The following is a 26,952-nucleotide window of genomic DNA, read 5'->3' as shown; positions in this document are numbered from 1 at the left end:
TTGTAGTTCAGGCCAGACTCAAACTGATAGCCATCCACCCTCAGCCTCCTCAGTGCTGGAATAACAGGTTTGAATATGGCTTCCAACTGTCAAGTGTGTCGTGTGAGAACTGTCATAGGTTGTGGCTCACTTCCTTCTAGCTAGTCTGAAATGTTGATATCTTTCATGCCTGTGAAATAGTGGTGTTATTATTAAATAAAAATGTTTTGGTACTTATTTACTGGCTGTTGTTTTAACTGTTAGCCTCATATTAAGTATTTGAATAAAGTAATATATGCTACAAAGCCTATGTTTTTCATTAATTGGAAAGAGAGACTTTGTAAACATCTAAACATCTAGGCAGGAGATGTAGCTCAGTTGCTGGAGTGCTTGCCTAGCATGCATGGGGGTGCATGCCAGTAATCCTATCACTTGGGAGGTAGGAGCAGGAGGATCAGAAGTTCATTGTCATCCTTGGTTACGTAGTTTTAATTTTTAAAATTTTACTTTTTTATTCTGTGTGTGTGTGGGGGGTTATTGCACACATGGGAGTGTCAGGACAACTTTCAGGAGGGGAGTCTTTGCTTCCCATGGAAGCAAGGATTGAACTCAGGTTGTGAGATCTGCTCCAAAGGTGTTCTTACCTGCTGAGCCATCTGTCTTGCTGGCGGGATTCCTAGCCAGTGGTGGTTTATACAAAATAGTTCCAGGACTCAGGAGGATGAGGCGGGGCGGTGGGGGGGGGGTGCGAATTCAAGGTGAAGCTGGCTTGCAAAGTATGTTCTAGGCCAGCCTGGACTACAGAGTGAAACTCTGCTTCAGTAAAAAAACAAACTAACAAAAACTACAGGGATTCCTGTAACGGTTAAGAGAATTGAACTAATTTACCTTCGAGTGCCTTTATAACTCTCAGCCTCAGTTTTTATTTTATGTTGTGGTCCAGTGCCTGGCCTGAGCCTGGTAGATCTAGTTTCATAGATACCCAAACGATCTAATACATGTTTAAGAACTATTTGTCTGGTGCTAGTAGGTGCCATTGCATATATCTGCAGCTAACTAAGTAGGGGATACCAGTTTTTATGCTAGAATGCCTTTAGTTTGAATGGCAATTACAACTTATTACTTCATAGCAAGGTGTCAAGCCCAGCAATATTGCTATTAGTTTTAATTGTGCAGCCATCCTGAAATTTGTCTATATGCTGTGTTGGTCCATAGAAAGCATAACTGCTGAGCTGACATTGTCTTGCCGTGTGTTTGGTCTTGAAACACAACTAATATGCTTGTCAGTGCTCCTGTCCTGGAAAATGAATGACCAATTTACATATCACACATAACAAACTTATTTTTAGGTCAGTTTAATTTTATCATAATAGGAAAAAATTATTAGGATATTAGCATGTTCTATTTGCATTCTTTTCCTATTCTTATAGGTTGTAAAAATTGCTATTTCCTTCACTTTGAGTTTTTTTTTTTTTTTTTTTTTTTTTTGGTTTTTCGAGACAGGGTTTCCCTGTAGTTTCTAGAGCCTGACCTGGAACTAGCTCTTGTAGACCAGGCTGGCCTCGAACTCAGAGATCCGCCTGCCTCTGCCTCCCGAGTGCTGGGATTAAAGGCGTGCGCCACCACCGCCTGGCCACTTTGAGTTTTTAATCACCAGCTTCATTCATATTTGGATGGACATTGAAGATTTTCAGTGTCAGCTGACAGTGTTCTATTCTGTTATCTGTTAGTTGATAGTGCTTCAGTATATTGTAGAATTTTATTTGTGCCTTCACTACTGTGAAATGTTGTATGGCTTGTCTTTGTGATACTAATGTATAACAAACAATCTGTGGCTTGGGAATATACCACAGTTGGTAGAGTGCTTGCTTAGTAAGCACAAAGCTCCAGGTTGATCCGCAGCAGGGCATAAAACTGGGAGTGTCGACTCACATCTGTGATCCTAGCACCAGAAGGGTCAGGGGTTCAGGGTCATCCTTGGCTATTGAGGGAATTTGAGGTCAGCCTGGCCTTCCAGGAGACCCTGTCTCAAAAAGAAAGAAAAAGAAACAAATACTGTACTATTAGAATAGCAAAGAAGGAATGGTAGGGGGTTGGCATATTTTTCCTGCTAGTTTTTCATCCATTCCTTAGGAAATCTGTTTGGTGGGGAGGGCATCACAACAATAAAACATAGCTCCAAATGAACAGAACCCCAGAACAAATGAACAGCAGACCAACAACAAGAAGTCTGCTAGAATCAATGGTGGTTTTTACCATATGGTCATTAAATGACTCAAGGCTTTCAGTTGCTGGAGAGACACCATCCGTCTCCGTTTTAGTCTCTTGTTCGAGGAGGGTAGAGACTTGCTGTAATGGACAGAGATGTAGCTATGTCTGTGGAGGGAAACACTTTATAATGCTAAGTGCTTAGCTTTGGAAACTTAGCTTTTGAACCCCAAGTCTGTCATTAATTAACTTCCAACAAGTCTTAATCTGACAGTCTTTTTTGTTGTTGTTTTAAGTTTTTTGAGTCAGTGTTTCTCTGAGATAGCCCTGGCTATCTTGGAACTCCTGTAGACCAGGCTGGCCTTGAACATAGATATCCAACTGCCTCTGCCTCCCACGTGCTGGTATTAAAGGGTTGTGACACCACTGCTCGGCTAGTTTGACAGTCTTACTCCCTTCCTCTTTATTTTGGACAAGAGGAAGGGGAATTGCTTTGTAGATTAGATCCACCTGCCTCTATCTCCCATTGCCTGGATTAAGGTGTGTGCCACCACACACAGTGCCCCCCCTTACATGGGATAATGTGTACTTTGTAGAGACGTCATGAGATTAAACATGCATAGAATAATTGATTGGGTCTGGAGAGGTGGCTTAGCGGTTAAGAGTACTGGCTACTCTCGCAGAGGACCCAGGTTTATTTCCCAGCATCCACACAGCACTTTACAACTGTCTGTAGCTCTAGTTCATGGGATCTGACACTTTCACACAGGCATACGTGAGGCAAAACACCAGTACACATAAAATAAAAATAAGAAAACAAAATTGGCAAAATGGTGTCTGCAGCTCTCTATAGAAGTATCTCAGATAAGAGGGCAACCTGAGAATTTTAAAGTTTCTTTGGAAAAATAAAACATATAATATTGAGTGTAATATATTTAGTTCACTCTTTCTTCTTCTTCTGTTTTTTTAGACAGAGACAGGGTTTTTCTGTAGCTTTGGAGCCTGTCCTGGAACTAGCTCTTGTAGACCAGGCTGACCTCAAACTCACAGCCTGTCTCTGTCTCCCAAGTGCTGGAATTAAAGGCATGTGCCACCACCACCCAGCTGTTCACTGTCTTTTTAAAATTTTTTCCAATCATAATTTTTAAAAGATAATTTAAATTTTTACTTATTCATTTCTTTACTTATTTATTGCATGTATCCATGAATACACTAGTTCAGGTGAAGGGCATGGACAGCTTTTCTGGAGTCAGTTTTCTCCTCCTACCATGGTCTTGTGGATGGAACTCAGGTCATTTGGCCTGGTGGCAGACACCTTTGTCTACTGAGCTGTCTCACCAGCCTGATTAACAACTTTTTTTTTTTTCGAGACGGTTTCCCTGTAGTTTCTAGAGCCTGTCCTGGAACTAGCTCTTGTAGACCAGGCTGACCTCGAACTCAGAGATCTGCCTGCCTCTGCCTCCCGAGTGCTGGGATTAAAGGCTTGCGCCACCACAGCCCGGCAACTTTTTTTTTTAAATTTACTTAAGTATACAATGATCCCCTGCATATGTCCCTGCAGGCCAGAAGAGGACACCATATCTCATTACAGATGGTTGTGAGCCACCATGTGGTTGCTGGGAATTAAACTCAGGACCTTTGAAAGTGGAGCCAGTGTTCTTAACCTCTGAGCCATTTCTCCAGCCCCACAACTTTTTTTTTTTTAACTTAAGGTTTTATTCTTTTATTATGTATACAGTGTTCTGCACTGCATGTATGCTTACATATGTGGTCTGCCTGCAAAAGAGGACATCAGATCTCTCAAAAAAAATGTGCTTGTTTGCTTGTAAGCCACGTAGTTTTGATATTTTTGAAAGACCACTAAAGACCATTTCCTGTTGAAGGACAAAGTGATGAAGCTTTTCTAGCACAGGGTTCCTCAGCCGGGCGCTGCTGGCATTTCAGACAGGACAATTCTTCCTTGTGCAGCGCAGGACATTTAGTTTCCCTGGCTCCTGCCCACTGAAATACCAGTATTGCCTACCCCACACCCAGCATTGCCATAAAAACCCTTCCTTGACAAGATGTCCAGCCTCCCACAGGCAGATTTTCACGTGCCGCTCTATCTGCGAAACAGTGAGACTCTGCCTGCAGTAGTATTTGTATGAAGCAGGTCAGACATTACCAGTTTTCATGTTTTGTGTGAGCATTTGCTCAGTGAAGAATGCGTTTCTAGCCTGTGCAAGACTCTAGGTTCCTCAAGGCCAGCCTGGTCTACAGAGCTAGTTCCAGGACAGGCTCCAAAGCTACAGAGGAACCCTGTCTTGAAAAACCAAAACACAAAGGCTCTAGGTTCCATCCCTAGCAATAAAAATAAAATCTAAGCTGTTACAAATGCAACATTACTCATACTTATCTATTGAAAAAGGTGTCTACATAGTGCTAAAATTCATGTTTTCCTTCCTTTCTTCCTTTTTTATTTATTTATTTTTGATTTTTAGAAACAGTTTCTCTGTGTAGCCCTGGCTGTCGTGGAACTCACTTTGTAGACCAGGCTGGCATCAAATTCACAGAGATCTGTCTGCCTCTGCCTCCTGAGTACTGGGATTAAAGGCATGCACCACCACCACCCGGCCCTTCTTTTTTTTCTTAAATAAGGTCTCATGGAACACAGGATGCCCTCAAATTCACTATGTAACCAAGGATTCCTTGAATTTGTGATCCTCCTTCCTCCACTTCCTGGGTTCTGGGATTACAGGTGTGTGTGCCACCACATCTGATGGTGTTAGGGTTGAACCTAGGACTTTGTGAATGCTATATAAACACTAATAACTGGGCCATGACCAGGCCCCAAAATGCATGGTGGTTTTTCAGTTTGTGTTTCGGGACAGGGTTTCTCTGTGTAACAGTCCTAGCTGTCCTGGAACTTGTTCTTGTAGACCTGGCTGGTGTCTGCCTCCTGAGTGTTGGGATTAAAGGCGTGTGCCTCCACTGCCTGGCCAAAATGCTTTTTTTTTTTTTTTAAATCATATCTTTTGGTAAATGTAAGTTATTTTAGTGGTCTGTTCCTGTGAAAACTTAAATTTTGAGGGGTACTATAATTATCAAAAGGCAATATTCCAGGCCTGGAGAGATGGTTCAGTGGTTAAGAGCACTGACTGCTCTTGTAGACCTGGGTCAGTTCCCAGCACCTGCATGACAGTTCACAACCATCTGCTTCTAGTTCCATGGGATGTGATGCTCTCTTCTGGCCTCTGATGGCACCAGGCACTCATATGGTACCCATACATACATGTAGGCAAATTACTCATGAATTAAAAATACACACTTTTAAAAGATGATATTCCATAAATAAGACCAAGACGAGTAATCCAGAGACAGAAAACATTTTAGTCTCACACATTTCAAATAGTATATTTTCTGATTTTTAAATAAATCATTTTCAGATTTAAAAACTCAAGAGTGGCAGCTGGGCATGGTGGCACATGTCTAGAGGCATAGGTGGGCAGATTTCTGTGAGTTCAAGATCAACCTGGTCTACTGTAATTGTAAAAATAAAACGCTGCACAGTTCCCTGAGGGTCGGCAGCAGGCAGTGGGTCCCCAGGTAGGGAACCACACAGCAGGTGAGAGACTTTGGTGGATCAGCAGGTCCCATGAGGAGCTATGGCGGGTGAGAGACAGAGGCGGATAGGCAAGTCATGCAAGAGAGAGGTTGCATATTTTGTTTAGTGGATTATGGAAGGGAAGGGGACAGGGGAGAGGGAGGGAGAAGGGGAACCAGGAGAAAGAGGCAGAGAGAGAGAGAAACAGAGGAGGTAGGGGGGGAGAGGAGAGGAGAGGAAAGGGAGGAGAAACTACCTCTTAGGGAGGGAGGAAAGGGAGAGCTTGCAGGCTGGAAGAAGGAAGATCCTCCTGCCTCTGTGGATTTGGGAGGGCGGGGCTTGTCTCTTGAAGGGACAGGACAGACCATTACATCTACACAGTGAGTTCCAGGACAACCAAGACTGTTAAACAGAGAAACCCTGTCTTAAAAAACCAAAAACAAGCAAGAAAAACAAACAAAAACATCTCAGTGTGTGGAAGGATTGGACTCCAAGTTGTCCCTTGACCTCCACACGCTCACTATGGCTCAAATACCTGCTTCTTCTAATTAATAAATGCATGTTTTAAAACAAAACAACTTTCCACCCAAACCCAGCATGTAGTTTTATTTAATTTTTTTAAAAAATTATTATGTATAAAATGTTCCTTATGCAGGTACATCTTCATTCCAGAAGAGGGCACCAGATCTCATTACAGATGGTTGTGAGCCACTACGTGGTTGCTGGGAATTGAACTCAGGACCTCTGGAAGAGCAGCCAGTGCTCTTAACCTCTGAGCCATCTCTCCAGCCGCTTTAATTTTTTTAATTTTTTAAAAACAGGATCCCACTATGTATTCTTGGGTGTACTGGAACTCACTATGTAGATCAGGCTGGTCTCAAATGCAAGTGGATCTCTTCCACCTGCCTCTCTCTCTTGAGTGCTGGATTAAAGATACATGCCACTGTGCCTGGCAACTTTAAGTATTTCATTTATTATTTTGTGTGCATCTATGTGTGTGGTAGTGTATGTATCAAGGCTGCTCTTAGGTAGAGGTCAAAGAACAGCTTGCAGGAGTGGTTCTTTCCTACCACCTCGTGAGTCACAAGAGATGGGATTCAGGTTGTCAACAGGTGCCATTATTCATTCAGCTGAGCCTATCACCGGCCTTTGCGTTAGGTAGGGTTGTGTGCTTCTTCATGCTGTTCCTGCCTTTTATAGATAGTAAAAATTTGTCAGAAAGCCAGGTGTGGTGGTGCACACCTTTAATCCCAGCACTTGGGAGGCAGAGACTGGTTTCAGCGTTCAAGGCCAGTTTGGCGTATGGAGCCAGTTCCAGGACAGCCAGGGCTACCCAGAGAAACCCTTTATAATGGTCCTGCACCTCCTCCCAATAGATTCGGTATCGGTCCTGGCTACGGCTGGGATGGAGTGGACAGATCCAATGGCTTCGAACAGAAGCGCTTTGCCAGGCTCGCCAGCAAGAAGGCTGTGGAGGAGCTTGCCTACAGGTGGAGTGTGGAGGACATGTAGCTTCTCCGAGGCTGTGCGGTGCTGTGGTGGTGATGGCACAGGACAGCCCGACATCCAGCTCTAAGGCTTGTCTTGCTAGGCACAGACCAGCAACTCGTGGTCAGTTCTGACCTTTGGACTAGGCACCTACCCTTGGCTGTGTCCATGTTGTCTGACAGGCTTTGGCAGGACACAGTGACTTCTCTATCCCAGGGCTTGTTCTTAGCCAGTGCTTTCTTTCTTATTTTAAAAATAAACATATTTATTACTCGTAAAAATAAAATAAAAATAAATAAATAAATAAATAAATAAATAAATAAATAAAATTTGTATGTCTAAGATGTGCATGTTGGGCATGCCTTCCCTGCCTCAGGAGGCAGAGGCAGGGGAATCTCTGTGATTTCAAAGCCAGCCTGGTCTATAATTTCAATTACAGAACAGCCAAGGCTATGCGGAGAACTTCAGGCCCCTTAAAGACTATCTTTGCAGTGGATCTGTGTGTGTCTTTTGTGGGTGAACGTGAGAAAAGAACTTCTGAGGCAGCCATTTTCCAGTAGGGTACCTTGAAGGCTCTGTCTTCTCAGATACTCTCATATGAAATTTGCTCTGTTACACCTTAGCGCTCTCAGTGGGTGGTGTCTTGTTTCCTGTTGTGCTAGTGCAAAGTCTGAAGTGTCTCCGTAATGGTGCTAGCCTTTAACTTAGAGCTGCTTTGTCTCCACCTGCTCATTGTCACATTAATTGGGTTCAGGTTCCTTTCCTTCTAAGATGCACAGTCTGCCTATAACTTTGACAGGGTTCACACCCTTTTTGGGTTTTTTTTTTTGCTAATATGTCCATTATTCTTGTCTTTTTGCTATCTATCTATCTATCTATCTATCTATCTATCTATCTATCTATCTATCTATCTCTTTCTCTTTGGGTAAATACTGTAAGCAATAACCATGGCATAGCTACTTTTTTGTATTGTGTTGAAATTTCCTCCTTGAACTTAGCCCCCTCCCCGCCTTTTTTCCCCCTTGAAACAGGGTTTCTCAGTGTAGTCCTGGATGTCCTAGAACTCACTTATAGACCAGACTGGCCTCAAAGGCACAGAGATCCTCCTGCCTCTGCCTTTCAAGTGCAGAGATTAAAGGTGTGTGCTACCACCACTGACCGTTAGCCCATTGATTTTTAAATTCAGTCTCACTTCAGCTTTCAGGATATGGTCAAAAGCAAGAACCAGATTCTTTGCCAAATCAAAATGTAAATGGCCTCCAGCTCAATTCTCAGTACAGTCCTTCTCTCTGAATCCTCACAGAGAGGAAGAGAGAAGGAAGAGAAAAAGACAAAGAGAAGAGAGAAGAGAGAGAGGAGAGAATGAGAGAGAGAAAAAGAAGAGAAAGAGAAGAAAGAGAGGAGAGAATAGAGAAAGAGAATGAAAGAAACCTAGGCTGATCTCAGACTTTAGATTTTCCTGCCTCAGCCTCTGGAGTGCTGAAATAATGTCTGTATACCACCACACCCAGCTCAAACAGTTTTCAAGAGGGAAGAGAAAAGTTTTGGGGTTTGTTTTCAGTAACACATGTCTTAGGGTTTCCATTGCTTTCAGCAAAATCCCAGGAGCAAAAACCAAGTTGGGGCAGAATGGGTTTTCAGCTTACGTTTCCACATTGCTTTGTTCATTATGAAAAGAAGCCAGGATGGGAAAGAACTCAATCAGGGCAGGAACCTGGAGGTAGAAGCTGAGGAAGAGGCCAAGGAGGAGTGCTGCCAACTGGTTTGCTCCTTATGGCTTACCCAACCTCCTTTCTTATAAAACCCAGGACCACCAGCCATGGATGGAGCCACCCACAATGGGCTGGACCCACCCCCATCAATAACTAGTTAAGAATATGCCTTACAGCTGGATCTTATGGAGGTTTCTTCCCAGTTAAGATTCCCTCCTTTCAGATAACTGTGGTTTGTGTATCAGGTTGATATACGACTAGCCAGTACACACAATTAGCCAGGTATTGGCGCACATATTTATAATCTCAGCACTAAAGAGGCTAAGAAAAATATGGGTTATGTATTATTTTTCAAGGTTAGCCTGGGCTACATAGCAAGTGTGTCTCAAACAGATGAACAAAACAAGGCCTCCCTCAGTTGGGCAGGCATGGGCCACGTGAGATCTGTCTTCAAAATTAATAAAGTAAAAAAGAGCCAGGTGTGTTTTGCATGCATGCTAGTAATCTAAACTCTTAGGACGTAGAGGCAGGAGGTTCAGAATTTCAAGGCCAGTTCCAGAGTACATTTGATGCCAGTCCAGTAGTACAAGAGAACAAGTCTTAAAAGGGGTAACAAAGGAAATATACACAGTATAATCTATATTTAAGATAGTAATAAGCCTGTGGTCTTCAAAGAATTCAAGTTCAAATCCTTGCGCCCTAACTTGTAGTTATATGAACCAATATATATTTAACCTTTTTACATCTCCAGTCCTCATGTGTAAACTAGAAACAAAAATGGTGGGTATATTATACTATATACATAGCTTATAGACATTAGTTAACTTGAGTCATACGATGGCCATATGATTATTGATTAGACAAACATTAAACATTCCATTCTTGTTGTAACAATTGCCTATTTTTTATAGTGTTTATAGTGAATGTCTAGAAGCATGAATCAGAAAGACACTGCGATGCTTAATTTTAATTGACAAACTCGAATGAGTTATAAAATGCCCAGAGCACCAGGGGAGCACACTTTTGGGTGTGTGTAAAGTCTTCCAGAGCGGATTAACCTGGTGGGTAGGAACACTGACTAGCCCTGAATATAGGCGGTACTGACATGTGAACGAGCAGCTTCGTGTTCCCGCCACTGTGGAACCACTGGGCACCACGCCTTCCTGTGCTGGTGGACAGTATCCCCTCGAGCTTCAAGCCAAAATAGTCCTTCTTCCTTCAAGAGGCTTTAGTCAGGTATTTAATGAGAGCGTCTGGGAAGGAAATAATACAGGTATGGGAAAGTAGGAGCACTGCCATAATAAACTTAACCACATGCCTTCTGGACTGGTGTGTGCGAGGGATGCTGAAGAGCCTGGAGCTATAGGGTGAGAGAAGCCCTAGCCCCCTCTCTCTCGCTCTCTTTTTCTCTCTTTCTCTTGCGCTCTTCCTCTCTCTCTGGGTCTCTCTCTCTCTCTTGCTTTCTCTCTCTTGCTTCTCTCTTTCTTGCTCTCTGTTGCTTCCCCCTCTGTTCCTCTCTTTTCCGTCTCTCTTTCTCTCTTTTGCTCTCTCTAGCTCTCTGTCTTTCTCTGTCTTTCTCCTTTTTTCTCTCCTTCCCTCTCTCTCCCCCCTCTCTTTTCCTGTCTCTCACTCTATTTCTTTTGGGGCTTTTTTTTTTTTTTGAGACAGTCCTTGCTGTCCTGGAACTCACTTTATAGACTAAGGTGACCTCAAACTCATAGATCCTCCTGCCTCTGCCTTCCAAGAGTTGGGATTAAAGGTGACCACCATTATTGCCCAGCACAGCCTGGGTTTCTTACTGAGACACCTTCCCCTCACAAAAGAAAGGTGGGTCATGTGAGCAAAGATACGTTATTTTTTGAAAATAAAAATAAGAAATTGTCAATTTATTATGCTATGCTTGTAACAAGACTACTACCAACCAAGCCAGTTGGAGTTTGAAATCCCTTTTCTCTCCCTATGTATCTGAGAGTGTAAAATCAGACCTGTTGAGCTGCAACAAGGAATTTTGAGAGAGACACTGTAATTCCAGCATCTGTGAGGTACAGGATGGAGAATAGATTTCAAGATCATATTGGCCACACAGCAGGGTTAAGGTCTTAAGAAATCAAAACAAGAAAATAATATTACTTTCTGTGCTTGAGTATAGCATCTAGGCTCTGTCACCCCCAGGAACTCTCTGCCTATTGGATAGTTCAATAATGGCGTAGTGGGTAAGGACACTTCCTGCCAAGCCTGATGATCTGAATTTCATCCTTAGGTGCCACATGGTGAAAGAGAACTGACTGATCCAAGTGCTGTGGCACATGCCCATAGATAAGTTAGTCAGTAAATATATGTCTGTAAAAATGAGGAAGGACTTTTGGTCACACTTCCTGTGTACTTTGTTACTATCCAGGCTGGCATCATCTGGTAGTGCAGTGCTTAAGAAGGGCTATTTCCATTGTCTCTGATGGTTCAGCAGTAAAGTGAGCTTATTCTACAGAGGACCCAGCATTAGTTCTGAGCGCCCACGTGACAGCTGACAGCCATTGTTATGCCCGTGTTTATTATCCCGAAAAGTAAACCGGATTCTGAAGGATTCTGATGTAAAACACAAGAGGGTTTTTAAATATTTAAACTTGAGTTTGGACTATACCTCTCCCAGACCAATGCAGTAGGTGAGGGAAGTGCAGCCTGAACCCAGGAAGGGGGGAACTTTTAAAGGGGAAATGCCATAGTAAGGGGTGTTTATGTCCTGTCATCCTAAGATTGGGTAAGGAGGGCATAGGGCAAGGTAGTCTCTGAAACTATTGCTCAGTTTTTGGGTACGAAAACCCTAACAAAGAGCCATTAATAACTGACGATGTATCTTCAAGGGCAAGATTACTCCTTGGAACATCTGAACCTCGTTAAATTTTATGGCCCTGTTCCCTAGCTCCTTAATTTGCTATTTTCAGGGTATCGGTTCAAATTGCACTATCAAAGCATATTTCTTAGCTGAGATCCCCCCTCATTATATGGCTTAAGTTGATGCCCCCTCTTTAAAATGGAGTCTGCAAAGTCAGATCCTCGCACCATCATTAACTGCAGTTCAGGGGATCCAAAGCCCTATTCTAGCCTTCACAGACACCAGACATGCAAGCAGTGCACAGACATACACTCAAGGCAAACACTCAAACACATAAGGAAGACATCCTGAAACAAGACAGTTCCATTTTTCCTCCTGTTGAGGACTTCTTGCTTTTGGAATAAATAAGAATCCCTGTGGAGCTCATTAAAATCTCCAGGCCTCCTCCAAAGAGATTCTGATGGGCCAGGTCAAGTAGAAGATGGGAACTATGGGTTTTAGACACCTCTGGTTTTATTTTTGAGGCACAGCCTCTCTCTGTGTAGCTTTTAGACTGCTTTTGCTATAAGGCTTTCTTTTTGCTTAACATCCCAAATGCTCAGTGTACATGTATATACCACCATGTCTGCCAGCCTGGCCTCCTCGGGTAATTCTTTTTGTGTGTGTGTGTTTTTGTTTATTTGTGTCTGAGATAGGTATAGTCCTGGATGGCCTTAATTCTTTGTATTTTACAAATAATTAAATACTTAATTCTTTGTATTCTTACAGGCTGACCTGTAATTTGTGACTGTCTACCTGTCTCTAACCCTGAGATATCAGGCTTTATTTTCCTCTCTGACTCCCTAGCTGATTTTTTATTCAAATAACAGACAAAATACACTCCCTCAGTTTGTGGGCTCCATGTCACACTTTGTTAATAAATAGCTTTTACTGGGTGGGTGAGGTGCTTCAGAGGTAAAGTCGCTTGTGGTCAAGCCCGGCAACCTGGGTTTGATTTCTGGGACCCACATGTCAGAGTGAGAGGACTGAGGCCAGATTCTTCTGACCTCCACGTATGCACTGTGGCTGCAGTGTCTGCCCCCACCCCAATAAATAAGAATGTGTAGAACAAAATAGCTTCTACAAAAACCAAAAAATAAATACCACAGCACACAAAATAAGAAAGCAAAACAAAACCATTTATTTACTTTGCCTTTTTTTGGTGGGGGGGGGGGGAGACAGGATCTTACAGTGTACCTCTGGCTGTCCTGGATCTCACTCTGTAGACGATGCTGTACTCCAACTCGCAGAGCTCCCCCTGCCCACCCCCGTCTGCCTCCTGAGTGCCGCCGCCTGGCTCATTCGTTTACGTCTTGTATTTTCACTTTTTTGTCCATGTTTCTCTAGATTTAAAATGGATGACTACTTCGTGAACACTTCCCGTTGTAATATTCAATATTTCGTTTTTGTAACCTTAAATTTTTGGTATGGTACTCTTTTTTTTTTTCAAGACAGGGTTTTGATGCCATTTTTTTCTTTAAAAAAAGTATTTATTTTATGTACATTGGTGTTTGACCTGCATGTATGTCTGTGTGAGGGTGTCCAATCCCATGGGACAGGTGTTACAGACAGTTGTGAGCTGCCATGTGGGTGCTGGGAATTGGTCCTCTGGAAGAGCATCCATTGCTCTTACCCACTGAACCATCTCTTTAGCCCCCTGATGCCACTTCTTAGAAGATGTTCAATAAAGGCACTTAGATGTTTTTATTTTTTGGGAATTCGGGTTATTTTTTTCTCTGGAGACTCTGGTAGAACCAGCATAACCAGTTTTTTTTGTTTTTGTTTTTGTTTTTTTGAGACAGGGTTTCTCTGTGTAGCTGTGATTGTCCTGGAGTTTGCTCTGTAGACTAGGCTGGCCTCGAACTCAGAGATATCCTCCTGCCTCTGCTTCCCAAGTGCAACACCACCACCAGGCGAGTAATTTTATTTTGAAGAAAAAAAGGATATTTTATAAAACCTCCAGAATGCCGTTAGGCCCCAGTGATTAGAGAGCACAGCACCATGGAGAAGTTGAGTCAGTTTCTTGCCCTCCCCACCGAATTCCTTCAGGCTTGTGACTTTTTTCCTTTTGCTTTCCAATATGAATGTAAAAAAATGGCTTCCGTCAACAGTTCCTGATTTACACAGATTCTATTGTAGAAAGCACTATTATGGAGGGAGGTTGGAATTAATCCAATTCTACATTCCTGGGAAAGCTGCCATGAGCAGCATATTGGGTAAAGTTCTGTCTTTTGATTGTGGTAAGAGGCTGCGTTGTGTGTAGGGTGCTTCTGTGAGTGCTGCTAGGATTCTCCATGGGTGGAGGTGGACACGGGGTGAGTGGGTTCATCATGCTCGCGAAAGCATATCACAAATGTTGCATGTTTCAAGTGAAAAGCAACAATGCCAAAAAAGACAAATGAATCCCACCCAATTCCACACATTAAGAAGTGGTTTATCTTGTATAGAACCCTTATAATAAGTTTTCAGAAAAAGTGATCTTGTATCATTGCCCCTTCCCGCCACCTCCCCCACCCCACCCTCAGGCAGAGTTTCTCTGTGTAGCCTTGGCTGTCCTAGACCAGGCTGGCCTCCAACTCAAAGACGTCAGCCCACCTCTGCCTCCCAAGTGTTGGGATTAAAGGTGTGCCCCACCACTGCCCAGAGATCTTGTGCCTTCATTCTTCCTTCATCCCTTCCTTCCTTTCTCCCTCCTACATTCCGTCCCTCCCTCCCTCCTTCCCTTCCTTCCTTTCTTTTCTTTTTGACAGGATTTCTCTGTGCAACTGTCCTGGCTGCCCTGGAACAAGCTTTGTAGACCAGGTTGGCCTCGAACTCAGAGATCCGCCTGCCTCTGCCTCCCGAGTGCTGGGATTAAAGGCGTGCGCCACCACCGCCCGGCTTGGATAATTTTTGAAATTAATAACAATATGTGAGACCATAAGGGACATTGGCAGGATCGCAGGCTTTTGAGCCAGTCTTGCACTTTAATTTTCTCTGTCACTTAGTGACAGTACGGTTACCTGATCTCTGTGAAATGATAATAATCCTTTTGATGAATGATTTGAGAATCAAATGGCATGCAGTAGATAAAGCTCTCAGACTTAGTGTAATCTCTGCCTCAGATCATGCCTTACAGTTGGTTTTCTGCAAAAGGGGTGGGTGGCTGAAGAGCGATGGATTACTGTTTTGTTCTTTAGATTGTAGTCTGTGGGGCTGGAGGGATGACTCAATGGGTAGAACATGTGTTGTGCTTGCACATGATCTGGGTTTGGTTCCCGGAACTCAAATGGTGGTTCCTAGTTGTCTTAGGTTTCTACTGACCAAAAGCGAGTTGGGCAGGAAAGGGTTCGTTTCAGTTTACAATCCTACATCATAGTCTATCACTTAGGAACTCAGTCAGGGCAGGAACCTGAGGCAGGACCTGATACAGAGGCTGTGGAGGGGTGCTGCCTATTGGCTTGTTCTCCATGACTTTCAGTATGCTTTTTATAGAACCCAGGACCACCTGCCCAGGGATGGGACCATTCACAATAGGCTGGGCCCTCCCATGTAGTCAGTAATTAAGAAAATACCCTACAGACTTGCCAACACGTACATTTTTATGGAGGTGTTTTCTCAGTCGAGAGTACCCTTTTTCAAGTGAGTCTAGCATGTATCAAATTGATATAAAACTAGCCAGGACAAGCTAGCCTGGTGGTGGATAATGCCTTTTAATTCCAGCATTCAGGAGGCAGAGGCAAGCAGATCTCTGTGAGTTCCAGAACAACCAGAGCAGCTATAAGGAGAAACCCTGTCTTAAAATACAAAAACAAAACAAGAGTTTAAAAAAAACCCAAAAAACAAAACAACAACTTAGCTAGGACAATAACCATCATAACTCCAGTTTCAGGGGCTCTAAAGCCCTTTTCTGACCATTGTGGGTACCAGGCAGGCACATCATACACATACATACATGCAGGCAAACACTCATGTACATGGAATAAAATAGATAAATATTGAAAATAAATTTTTTGTTTTGTTTTTTGAGACAGGGTTTCTTGCCTAGTGGTGATGCCTTTAATCCCAGCACTCGGGAGGCAGAGGCATATGGATCTCTATGAGTTCAAGGCCAGCCTGGTCTACAATAGCTAGTTCCAGGACAGGCTCCAAAGCTACAGAGAAACCCTGTCTTGGAAAAAAAAAAGGAAGGAATGAAAAAGAAAAATCAAACAAACCAAACCCCAAATGCCTATCTGGGCAAGGTGAGATAGGATTTCTCTGTGTAACCCTAGCTATCCTGGAGCTTACTTAAACTCAGAAATCCACCTGCCTTTCCTTCCCAGAGTGCTGGGCTTAGAGATGTGTGCCAACACAGCCTGGCTTAAAAATATTTTTTAAAAAAGGATGTAATCTGCCGGGCGGTGGTGGCGCACGCCTTTAATCCCAGCACTCGGGAGGCAGAGGCAGGCGGATCCCTGAGTTCGAGGCCAGCCTGGTCTACAAGAGCTAGTTCCAGGACAGGCTCTAGAAACTACAGGGAAACCCTGTCTCAAAAAACAACAACAACAACAAAAAAAAAAAACAACAAAAAAGGATGTAATCTATGATCTTTATGTACAGCTTGCCTTTGTGTATGTTTTGAAAGAGAAGACATAGAAGTATTATTTAGATCTGGAAGTCGGAGGTAGAATGCAAAAAGAAATAAACATTTTTGCATTGAGAGTTTGTTAGTTTTCATATAGTCATCAATGATTTTAGTAAAATAAGTTTTGTATTTTTTCTGTAGTGTCACACTGGAAAAGAAGTAAAACTGAACAAAAAACTATGAGTGGAGTTCCTCTTTAATAGAAGAAGTAATTCTTGAGATCATGGATCGGAGCAAGCGGAACTCAATTGCAGGATTTCCCCCACGTGTGGAGCGTCTGGAAGAGTTTGAAGGAGGTGGTGGAGGGGATGGGAACACTATCCAAGTGGGAAGAGTTTCATCTTCATATCGAGCAATTATTAGTGCCTTTTCCAGACTGACGAGTTTGGATGACTTCACCCGTGAAAAAATAGGATCTGGGTTCTTCTCTGAAGTGTTCAAGGTGAGTGGTGATGTCTCATCTTCTTTCCTAGGACTTTTCTGACGGTCAGAACCACTGCAGAGTTAACAGTTGTTTATGGTGTGTTCTCTAAGATGGGGCTCTCCGTGTAACCCTGACTGGCCTTGAACTCCTAGAGATCCACCTGCCCCCCACTTCTGAGTGTTGATTCCAGGTGTGTAGCCCCACATTTTCACTGATTCTCCTGCTCAACCTTCTGTGTGCTGGGATTACATAAATGTGAAGTACCAGGTATGATTTAAGCTATTTTGAGAGACCTCATTCATGTAACTTCTACTTGTTGGCAATGAAATCCAGGGTCTTGTCCATGCTGGATAAACATTCTGCCTCTGAACCCCTATAGTTCCCCTTCCCTGTGGGGTGCATGTTTGTATGTGTACATAAGTGTGCAAGCATGCGTGTTCTGGCTAACCTCACACTTACTGTATAGACAGGGCTGGCTTTGAACTTACATTGACTCAAATCTGTTTCCTAAGTGCTATGGTTACAGGAGTACACCAATCAAGCCTCAACCTTTGGCAAGAGAGAACTTCCTGCCTGAGTGATAAGCTGAGATATATGTCTTTTCCTGGCTTTGGTCTAGAGATGAAAACAGAGCCTTTTCCAGGCTTTGAACCTATAGCTGTTTGGTGAAAAACACTATTTTAAGCAAGAAATACAGAGTAAGGACCCATAGGGGCTCAAATCATGAAAACTCTCATCATTTATTTTTACCTTGCTTCTTAGTTTTCTATGTCCTGGTTTCTTGTATTTGTTTGTTTACTCTTGAGGAGGTAACCACTGGGGGATGGAATCCTGTGAGGGTATGTCTCCAGGGAGCCAAGGACTTCATACTTAGGCTCCAGCTCCTGATTTTCGTTACTCGGGCTGGCCTCATTCTTGCTATGTAGCCATGGATGAGTTTGAACTCTTGATCCTCTTGCCTCTACTTCCCCAGTGCTGGGATTACAAAATTGAGCCACCAAACCTGGCTCATTTTCTTTATAAGCAATCATTTATGAGGCATTTATTCATTATTTATGTATACTTGAAAGAAGTATTGTATACAGTGTTTTCTGTTCTCTATTAACAAGATTATGAAAAGAGGGTCTAAAATATTTATGAATCAAAACACAGCTGGGTTACACATGAAATATAATAAACACTAAATTTATATACAGCTGTGCTGTAATAACAGAGATGGTTTTAACTCATGCTTTTATTATCAAAACAATTTAGCTCATTTCATGAAGAAACAAACCAGTGTTGGGTTATGAAAACCCAAGTCTGTTATTTTTAGTCTGTCTTAGTTTTTTTTTTTTCAATTCCCTAATTTCTCATTTTCTGTGCCTGAGTGTTGAAGAGCTAACAACTTGAGGGGATGTCAGCAGTAGGTAGGCTAGAGGACCATCAGCTCTTAATAGAGACTAAACTGAAACATCTTTCAGGTAGCTGCTGCCCCCTGGGAATCCATCAGTGTGAGCAGCAAGCGTGGATGTTACAGCATGGTTGGTCAAGTAGGAGTGGGGTGAATACCCAAAGACCACAGTGATGACGTTGCGTGCAGTGTTAATTTATTTTTGATGGCTGCTTTGTGCTACAGTGGCCAAGCTGAGCAGCTACTGGAGACCACAAGGCCTCAGAGCCCTATTGTTATAATTGCTGTCTGACCCCAAACAGAAAGTTTGCCAACGCATTATCTGATAGCTATCGTGTATGGCTGAGTGGAAGTTAGAGTTTAGTTTTGATTATAAAGTAATAATGACTATAAAACCTTCAAGGTCAGGGTAAATGAAACATCACTGACCACGAGAAGAAATATTTGACTTCAGATACAAGCTACACAGGCAGCTTAATGACCTTCAGCTGCCCTAGGGAGAAGGCACAGGAAAAGAGAGGCCAGATGGTGGCTAACTTTGCTGTCACGTGCCTTCATCCCTGCCCAGCACTCAGGAGGCAGAGGCAGGTGGATCCTGAAGAGTGTAGACTTACATGTATTCTTCTAAAACAATTCAGTTTTAGAATTTAAGATCCTGCAGACATCCTTAACAATAGGCCTTCCTTAGTTGCTTAGGTTAGACTGTCCTTTGTTTAGCTCTGAAGTCTGCTCTACAGAAGCAACTGGCTCTCCAAAAGTACTGAATAGCTCAGACTGCGGACTTATACCTTCTCTGCTTTCCTGTGTTTGTTTCTGTCTCATTAGTATCTAGCACAGCTCTGTCACCTAGAGAAAACCCATTAGGTATTTGTTACATGAGAGAAGAAATTTATGTATACATTTGTGTTTGTGTGTGTGTGTGTACATTTACACAATAGAGAATCCAGAGATTCACTGTCTGGATTTGAATTTCAACTGCCACTATAAATGTTGTAACATTGGTCAAATAATTTGACTCTGCTTCCATTTTTTTATCTGTAAAAGTGGAAATTTGAAATAGTACTTATGTCAAATGGCTCACCAGCAAAGATGTTTGCCCCCAGTTCTGGCAGCCTGAGTTTCACCTCTGGGATTTCCATGATGAAAGGAGAGAATCAGCTCCTGAAAATTGTCCTCTAATATGCACACATGGGCTGTGGCTGCCCCTCCAGTAAATACATAAATGTAATTAAAAAAATTAAAAAGCAAAAATTAAAAACCTATCTTATGGAGTTGAAGATATGCTAAGGTTGCTAAGGTAAGATATGTAAAGGACTTACAATAATGTCTGTCTATAACAGCCTATTTAAGAGTCGAGTCACTTGTTAATTCTTTTTTTTTTTTTTTTTTTTTTTTTTTTTTTTTTTTTGGTTTTTCGAGACAGAGTTTCTCTGTGGCTTTTGAGCCTGTCCTGGAACTAGCTCTTGTAGACCAGGCTGGCCTTGAACTCACAGAGATCCGTCTGCCTCTGCCTCCCGAGTGCTGGGATTAAAGGCGTGCGCCACCACCACCTGGCACTTGTTAATTCTTTCATATACCTAAGAGCTATTCAGTTCTTCGTGCTAGATACTGTTAACTTTTATACATTATCTTATTTGATATTTACAAAAATCGTGTAAGTATTATACTTCCATTTTAAAAAAATATTTTTATGTGTGTGTGTAAGTGTAAGTGTGTACCACATGTGTGGATACCGCCCTAAGGAGGACAGGAGAGTGTGTCAGATCCCCTGGAGTTATAGGCAGTTTAGTTGTAAATGACCTGACATGGATGCTGGGATCAAACTTGTTTAGCCACTGAGCCATATCTCCAGCCCCCACACTTCCATTTTTAATGAAGAAACTGAGGTTCAAAGATGTTTACTGTCTTGTCAGGTACTTGCTGGAGTTTGAATCCCTGGGAGTGGGAAGATGCTTGGTGTGCCAACATGACAGCCTGAGTTTGGATCACCAGAGCCCACATGAAAAGCTGGGCATGGTGGCCACACCTGTTTCTCCAGCTCTTAGAGGTAGAAACAGGAGGATTTTAGGGGGCTTGTTGGTTAACCATTCTACCCCAAATACAAGCTTCAGGTTCAGCGGCAGTCCCTGTCTTAAGAAATCAGATGGAAGCTGGTGGTGGTGGCGCACACCTTTAATCCCAGCACTTGGGAAGCAGAGGCAGGCGGATCTCTGTGAGTTTGAGGCCAACCTGCTCTACAAAGTGAGTGCAGGTCAGTCAGGGCTACACAGAGAAATTCTGTCTTGAAAAACAAACAATCAAAATCCCACAATAACAACACCCTCCCCTCCCCCAAAAAGGAAAGAGATAAGATGGCAGAGCTGGAGCGATGTCTCTGTGGTTAGGAGCACGGACTCCTTTTGCAGAACACCTGGGTTTGGTTTCCAGCACCTCCATGGTGGCTTACAGCCATCTGTAACTCCAGTTCCAGAGGATCCAGTATCATCTTCTGGCCTTCACAGGCACTAGGCATGCACACGGCGCACATATACATATGTAAGACAAACATTCACACACATAAAATAAATCTTAAAACAAGTAGAGAATCAGTTGGAATTCTGACCTCGATGTGCATATATCTGCATAATATGAGGACACATACACACACACACACACACACACACACACACACACTGTCTCTCTGCTCCTTGATATTAAGAAAGAATTCTGATTTTTTTTCTGTTAGTATTTTTCTAGACTGGCAACACAATTGCCAACTTGAAAGGAGCAGTAAACTTAGAAGCTAAAAGAACCCAGTGCTTGCCATCTGGTCCTGAAATACTGATTTATTCATGTTTCTGGTTATGCATTTATTATTTAACACTTATAGCTTGTCATGCAACCTCTGTAGCATTCTCAACAGTTGTGGTTTAAAGAAAGCAAGGAAACATTTTAGCACACAAATATTCTTCTATGATGTTTTTGTGTGTGTGTGTGTGTGGTTGGGAAGGTGGTTTTATTTGAAGGTGTGTGGGTTTTGTGCATACTAATATGCCTTCTACCACTGGAGATACAGCCTTAGCCGGAGGATAAGTTTTTATATTCTCTGGTAGCTTTGTCTCATAATTTAGATAGCAGGTTTCAAAATGCTGGTACTGGAACTAATATGTAGGTTGGTAACATGCTTGCCTACCATTCATAAGGTTCCAACCCAAACACCCATAAAGGGGGTATAGTGTGTGCCTATAATCCTAGCACTTGGGAGGTAAAGGCAGGAGGATTAGAAAGTCAAGGTCATTCTTTGCTATATAATATGTTTGAAGCTAGTCTGGGCTACTGGTCTTTTTTTTTTTTTTTTTTAGGTTTTTTAAAACAGGGTTTCTCAAGTAGCCCTGGCTGCCCTGGAACTCACTGTGTAGACCAAGCTGGCCTGGAACTCACAGAGATACTCCTGCCTCTGCCTCCTGAGTGCCCAACTGATTACTTTTTTAAAAATTAAAAAAATTTTTTTCTTTACTTTTTTGAGTTCTTTGTGTATTCTAGGTATTAACCATCATTAGATGTATATCTAGCAAATATTTTCTCCCATTCTGTAGGCTGTACCTTCACTCAGTTAACTATTTCCTTTGCTTTAGAGCATCTTTAAAATTTCTCATGGTCCCATCTGTCTATTGCTGGCCTTATTTCTGGAGTGGAGTCCTGTTTAGAAAGTTTCACCTATTAGACATTTCAGACAGACCACTTTCTGAAGTTTTTTGTGATGTTCATGACAAAATGGGCATACCAGGGCTCTTTGAGGAACCAAGCAAAGAGTGTCCACAGACATCTCCAAATCCCAGAATATCCTTGAGCAATACTAGTATGTCTCTTAGCTTGTCTGCCTCCTCATATCCAACCAAGCACCTCAGAATTGAACTGCCTCAAGTAGCCAGAGAATAGGTAACCCTCAAAATCCAGGAAGAACAAGTGTAGAAAACCGTGCTGTCATTCTGCAGCAAAAGCAGTGGTGTTTATCAGTTACCCGTGAAAGTGAAAATGTTTTGAGTGTGAGAAACAGTTGAGGAAGAGCATTAAGGTTGCTCAGTCTATCCTTGCTGTGACCAAACACCAGGAGGAAGCAACCTAAGAGAGGAAGGCCTTATTTCCCTAATAGTTTCTGAACATTAGGACTATTGTCTATGCTATACTGATCTGGGCTTGTGGTAAAGCAGAACCTCAAGGGGTAGGTGTGTGTGTGGGGGGGTAAGCTTCTTTATCTTGTAACCTACAGGAGAAAGGCAGGAAAGGGCCAGAGACAAGGTGCCTCCGAGGAACCAACCTTAGCCACCTAGATCCTCCAGCTAGATCCACCTCCTGAGATTTCTAGAACCTTCTCACAATAACACCAGCTTAGGAGCAAGCCCTTACACAGGTACCACTGGGGAGAAACAGTTCATATTCGAACTAAGAGTATGGACGAAAGAACTGAAGCAACAGATTGAGCCTTTGGAAGTAAGTACCTTTATTTGGGAGAAGAAGGAAATGAAATTTGCAAGAGAGGGCTGGGCAGATGGCCCAGTGGGTAAAGTGCTTGCCAGGAGAGTGTGAGAACTGAGTTTGGGTTCCCAGAAGCCACAGAAAACCAGATGTTAGTGCATAATCACAGTGCTTCTGCAATGAGATGGGAGGAGGTGAGAGGAAATCCCCCCCAGCTGTTGGGTCAGCTAGCCTGATGCATACACATAAAGATTTGTTTTTGTTTTGTATATGTGTGTTTTGTGAGACTGGGTCTCACTGTATAGTCATGACTGGCTTGGAACTCACTATGTAGACCAGTTTGACCTCAAACTCATAGAGATCCACCTGCCTCTGCCTTTCATGAACTAGGTTTAAATGTGTGTGCCACCACACCTGGCCACACAAAGATTTAAAAACAAAAAGGAAAAAAAAAGAAGTAGCACGACATACAAGTAGAAATCAGAAATAGGTTCTTTATTCTTTGGGAAGTTGTCAGGTCTACCATAAATTTCAGTGAGCTTGCGGTATTTTAAAAGTTTTTTTCTTTTTAAAAATGAGTGTATGTGTGTGCACGTGCATGTGCACGCACACATGCCATGGCACACATTTAGAGGTCAGAAAATAACTTTCAAGAGTTGGTTCTGTATGGGTTCCAGGGATCAAATTCAAGTGGTCACACTTGACAGACGTGCCTGGTCTGTGATGGTCAATCTTTTTGGTCAGCTTGAGAAGATTTAGAATCAGCTTGGAAATACAAACCTCTGAGTGTCTGTGAGGTATTTCCTGAGTGATTTAGATGAGGAGGGAAAGTTCACTTTAAAACGTGGGCAATACCAGCCCGTGGGCTGAATAAAAAGGGTAAAGTGAGCTCAGCCAGAGCGTCCCTCCCTCCATCTCTCCTTCCTGACTGCAGATGCCATGGACTGGCTGCATGCTAACACATGATGTTGCCTTCATGATGGACTGTACTCTTGAACAAAATAAATTCCTCCTCCCAAAAATTGCTTCTTGTTAGGTATTTGGTCTTAGCAACAAGGTGAGTAACTAATATAGGACTGAAGGTACATTGCAGGTATAGTGATGAGCTGCAGGCAGGCCTGCTTTTCGTCCCACCCGGCTCCTGGCCGCCTGGCTAGCTTATGCCCCGAAATAACAACACACAAACTATATTCATTTAAACACTGCCTGGCCCATTAGTTTCAGCCTCTTACTCACATCTTGACTAACCCATATCGAATAATCTGTGTAACACCACAAAGTGGTGTCTTACCGGGAAAGATTCAGCATGTCTGACCTGGTGGCTGGCTTCATGGCGACAGTCTCAGAGAGAAGAGGCAGGGCAATTGTCTGAGCCATCTACCTCACTTCCTTCTTCCTGTTCTGTCTACTCCACCCATCTAAGGGCTGGCCTATTAAATGAATGGGCCAAGGCAGTTTCTTTATTAACGAATGAAATCAACACAAACAGAAGACTCTCCCACATCATGCAGGGGTTTTCAAAAGAGAGAATGAAGAGGAAAAAGAACATACCTCGTTTGTACCTTATCACTTAGTCACTTATGCCTGCAATCCCAGCACTTGGGAGGTAGAAGCAGAAGGATCAGGGCTCAATGTCATGTTCCCTTATGTAGCAAATTGAAGTCCCATCCTCAACTGCATTAGTCTATGTCTGTAAAAAGGATGGTTATGGGAAGATGGCTTCGTTAGTAAAGTGACTGCCCTGCAGTCCTGAGGACCTAAGTCTGGATCCCCGGCATCAGTGTGAAAAGTTGGTGTAGCTGCACATGTCTCTAATTTTAGCACTTGGAAGGTGGAAGTGGACTGATCCCTGGAATCTTACTGGCTAGCGAACCTAGCCATTGGCTTCAGGCTCAAGGGCAAATCCTATCTTAAAATAAAAGGTAGACTGAAGAAGAAACCTCTTGCCTCCACATTCCACATGTGTATGTATGTACTCATGAAAATGTACATATGCTACACTGTACAACCCCCTCACACACAAATGAGTTAACCATTGAAAAGCCAGAGAGGAATAAAATGGTAACAATGTAATGCTTTTTAGGGTCTGTTTTTTTTTTTTGTTTTTTGTTTTTTTTTTTTGTTTTGTTTTCTGAGATAGGGTTTCTCTATAACTTTGGAGCCTGTCCTGGAACTCACTCTGTAGACTAGGTTGGCATCAAGTTCAGAGATCCACCTGTCTGCCACCCGAGTGCTGGGATTAAAGGTGTGTGCTACCACTGCCCAGCCATATTTTAGGGTTTTGAAGCTTAGAAATGGTCTTGTTCTATACTGGCTAGTTTTTGTCAACTTGACCCAAGCTAGAGTCATCTGGAAGGAAGGAACCTCAATTGAGAAATTATGCTCCATCAGATTGGTTTTTAGGGAAGTCTGTGGGGTATTTTTTTTTGATTAGTGACTGATGTGGGAGGGCCCAGCCCACTGGGGATGCCACCTGTAGGCAGGTGGTCCTGAGTTGTATAAGAAAGCAGACGGAGTGGGCCAGGAGGAGTAAGCCAGTAAGCAGTATTCCCCCATGACCTCATCGTCAGTTCCTGCTTCCAGGTTTCTGCTTCAGCATCTGCCCTGACTTCCTTTCATGCTGAACTACAACTGTAAGCTAAAATAAGCCTTATTTTCTGTGGGGGTTTGAACCAGAATGGCCTCCATAGGCTCAGATATTTAAATGCATTGTTACCAGTTAGTGAAACTGGGAAGTATTAGGAAGTATGGCCTTGTTGAGGTGTTGCACTGGCTTTGAGGTTTCAAAAGCCCATGCCAGGCCCAGGCCCAGTCTGTCTGTCTTTCTGCCTCCCTCCTTCCCTGCTGGTCAGTTGTAAAGCAGAGCTCTTAGCTACTGCCCCAGCACTGTGCCTGTCTGCTTTGTGTCCCATGGTCATGGACTAAGCAAGCTCCAGTTAAATGCTTTGTTTTGTAAGAGTTGCCTTGGTTATGGTGACTCTTCACAGCAACAGAACACTGATTAAGATACTCCCCAAGTTGCTTTTGGTCATGATCTTTATCACAGCAAAAAAGAATTGATTTTGGCTTAATAGTTCTTGAGTCTGTCATGGTTGGGAGGCATGGGAGCAAACAAGCATGGTGGCAGGATCAGAAAGCTAAGTGCTCACGTCTTCAACCACAAGCATGAAGCAGAGAGGGCAAATCTCGAATGGCAGGAGGCTTTAAACTCTCAACTGTGGTGTGCCTTCTAATCTTGCCCAAACAGCACTATAGACTGTATAGATCAAGTGTTGAAATACTTGAGTCTATGGGAGTATTTATTCTCTTTCAAACCACTGTGGAAGGGTAGACAGTGATCAGAGGTAATAAATATTTTACTTGAAAAATTTTTTTAAAGTCTGGATGAATTTTTAAAAATGATTTGTTTATTTATTATGTATACAGTATTCTACCTACATGTTTGACTGCAGGCCAGAAGAGGGCACCAGATCTCATTACAGATGATTTTGAGCCACCATGTGGTTGCTGGGACTTGAACTCAGGACCTTTGGAAGAGCAGTCAGTGCTCTTAACCTCTGAGCCATCTCTCTAGCCTCTGCTTAAATTTTTTTTTTGGCTTGTCTGGTTTTAGATCCACTTGTTATACATATGAATGTTTTGCCTACATGTGTGTATGTGTACCACGTGTATGCCTATTGCCTGAGGGAGTCAGATCCTTTGGAACTAAGTTTTTCTTGATCAGAGTCATTTGACATTTTTATTTAATTTTTTGTTTTTACTAATAATTCTCTCCTAAAATTAGTTTTTGGCTTGTTGGATAGTTTTATAGAATTCTGTGAATGGTTTATTTCCTGCTTCATAATTCTGCCTTTGTCTTTATACTTATTTGGGGTTATTCTGTATTTTCTTAGTGTTTGAAGGTGACCTTTAACTCATTTTGTTCTTTTTGATATAGGGTTTCATGTAGCCCAGACTAGCCTCAAAATCCTGGAAGTTTTTCTCTTCCTGCTCCCTCCTCCTTAATCCAGGATTATAGGCATGCACTGTATCTGTGTTCCTTTGTGTGTACTTGTGTGTAGAGGGCAAAGGTCATGTTAGGTGTCTTCAGTTACTCTATACCTTATTGTTTGAGACAGCATCTCTCTCTCTCACTGAACTTGGAGTGATTGGCTGATTGACAAGCCTCAGAAGTCCTCCTGTCTCATTCTCCTCTGCTTCTGGATTACAGGTCCTCAGTGCTTGTGCAGCAAGTC

At 42.7% G+C, this 26,952-nt stretch overlaps 1 protein-coding gene across 1 annotated transcript in view; it reads left to right on the top strand.

Annotated features, from left to right (window-relative positions):
• The window catches only part of Tesk2 (testis associated actin remodelling kinase 2), a 105,539-nt gene that overhangs the window by 15,425 nt on the left and 63,162 nt on the right, over window positions 1-26,952 (top strand). Inside the window, exon 2 of the mRNA XM_038332836.1 lies at window positions 16,587-16,887. Coding sequence (XP_038188764.1) covers window positions 16,669-16,887 — 219 coding nt within the window. The 5' untranslated portion in view covers window positions 16,587-16,668. The remainder of the gene's footprint in view (window positions 1-16,586; window positions 16,888-26,952) is intronic.

The sequence above is a fragment of the Arvicola amphibius genome, chromosome 6 (genome assembly GCF_903992535.2).
Source record: "Arvicola amphibius chromosome 6, mArvAmp1.2, whole genome shotgun sequence".
Taxonomy (NCBI): Eukaryota; Metazoa; Chordata; class Mammalia; order Rodentia; family Cricetidae; genus Arvicola; species Arvicola amphibius.
The sequence above is the reverse complement of the archived record's forward strand: the minus strand, read 5'-3'. Positions and strand labels throughout refer to the sequence as shown.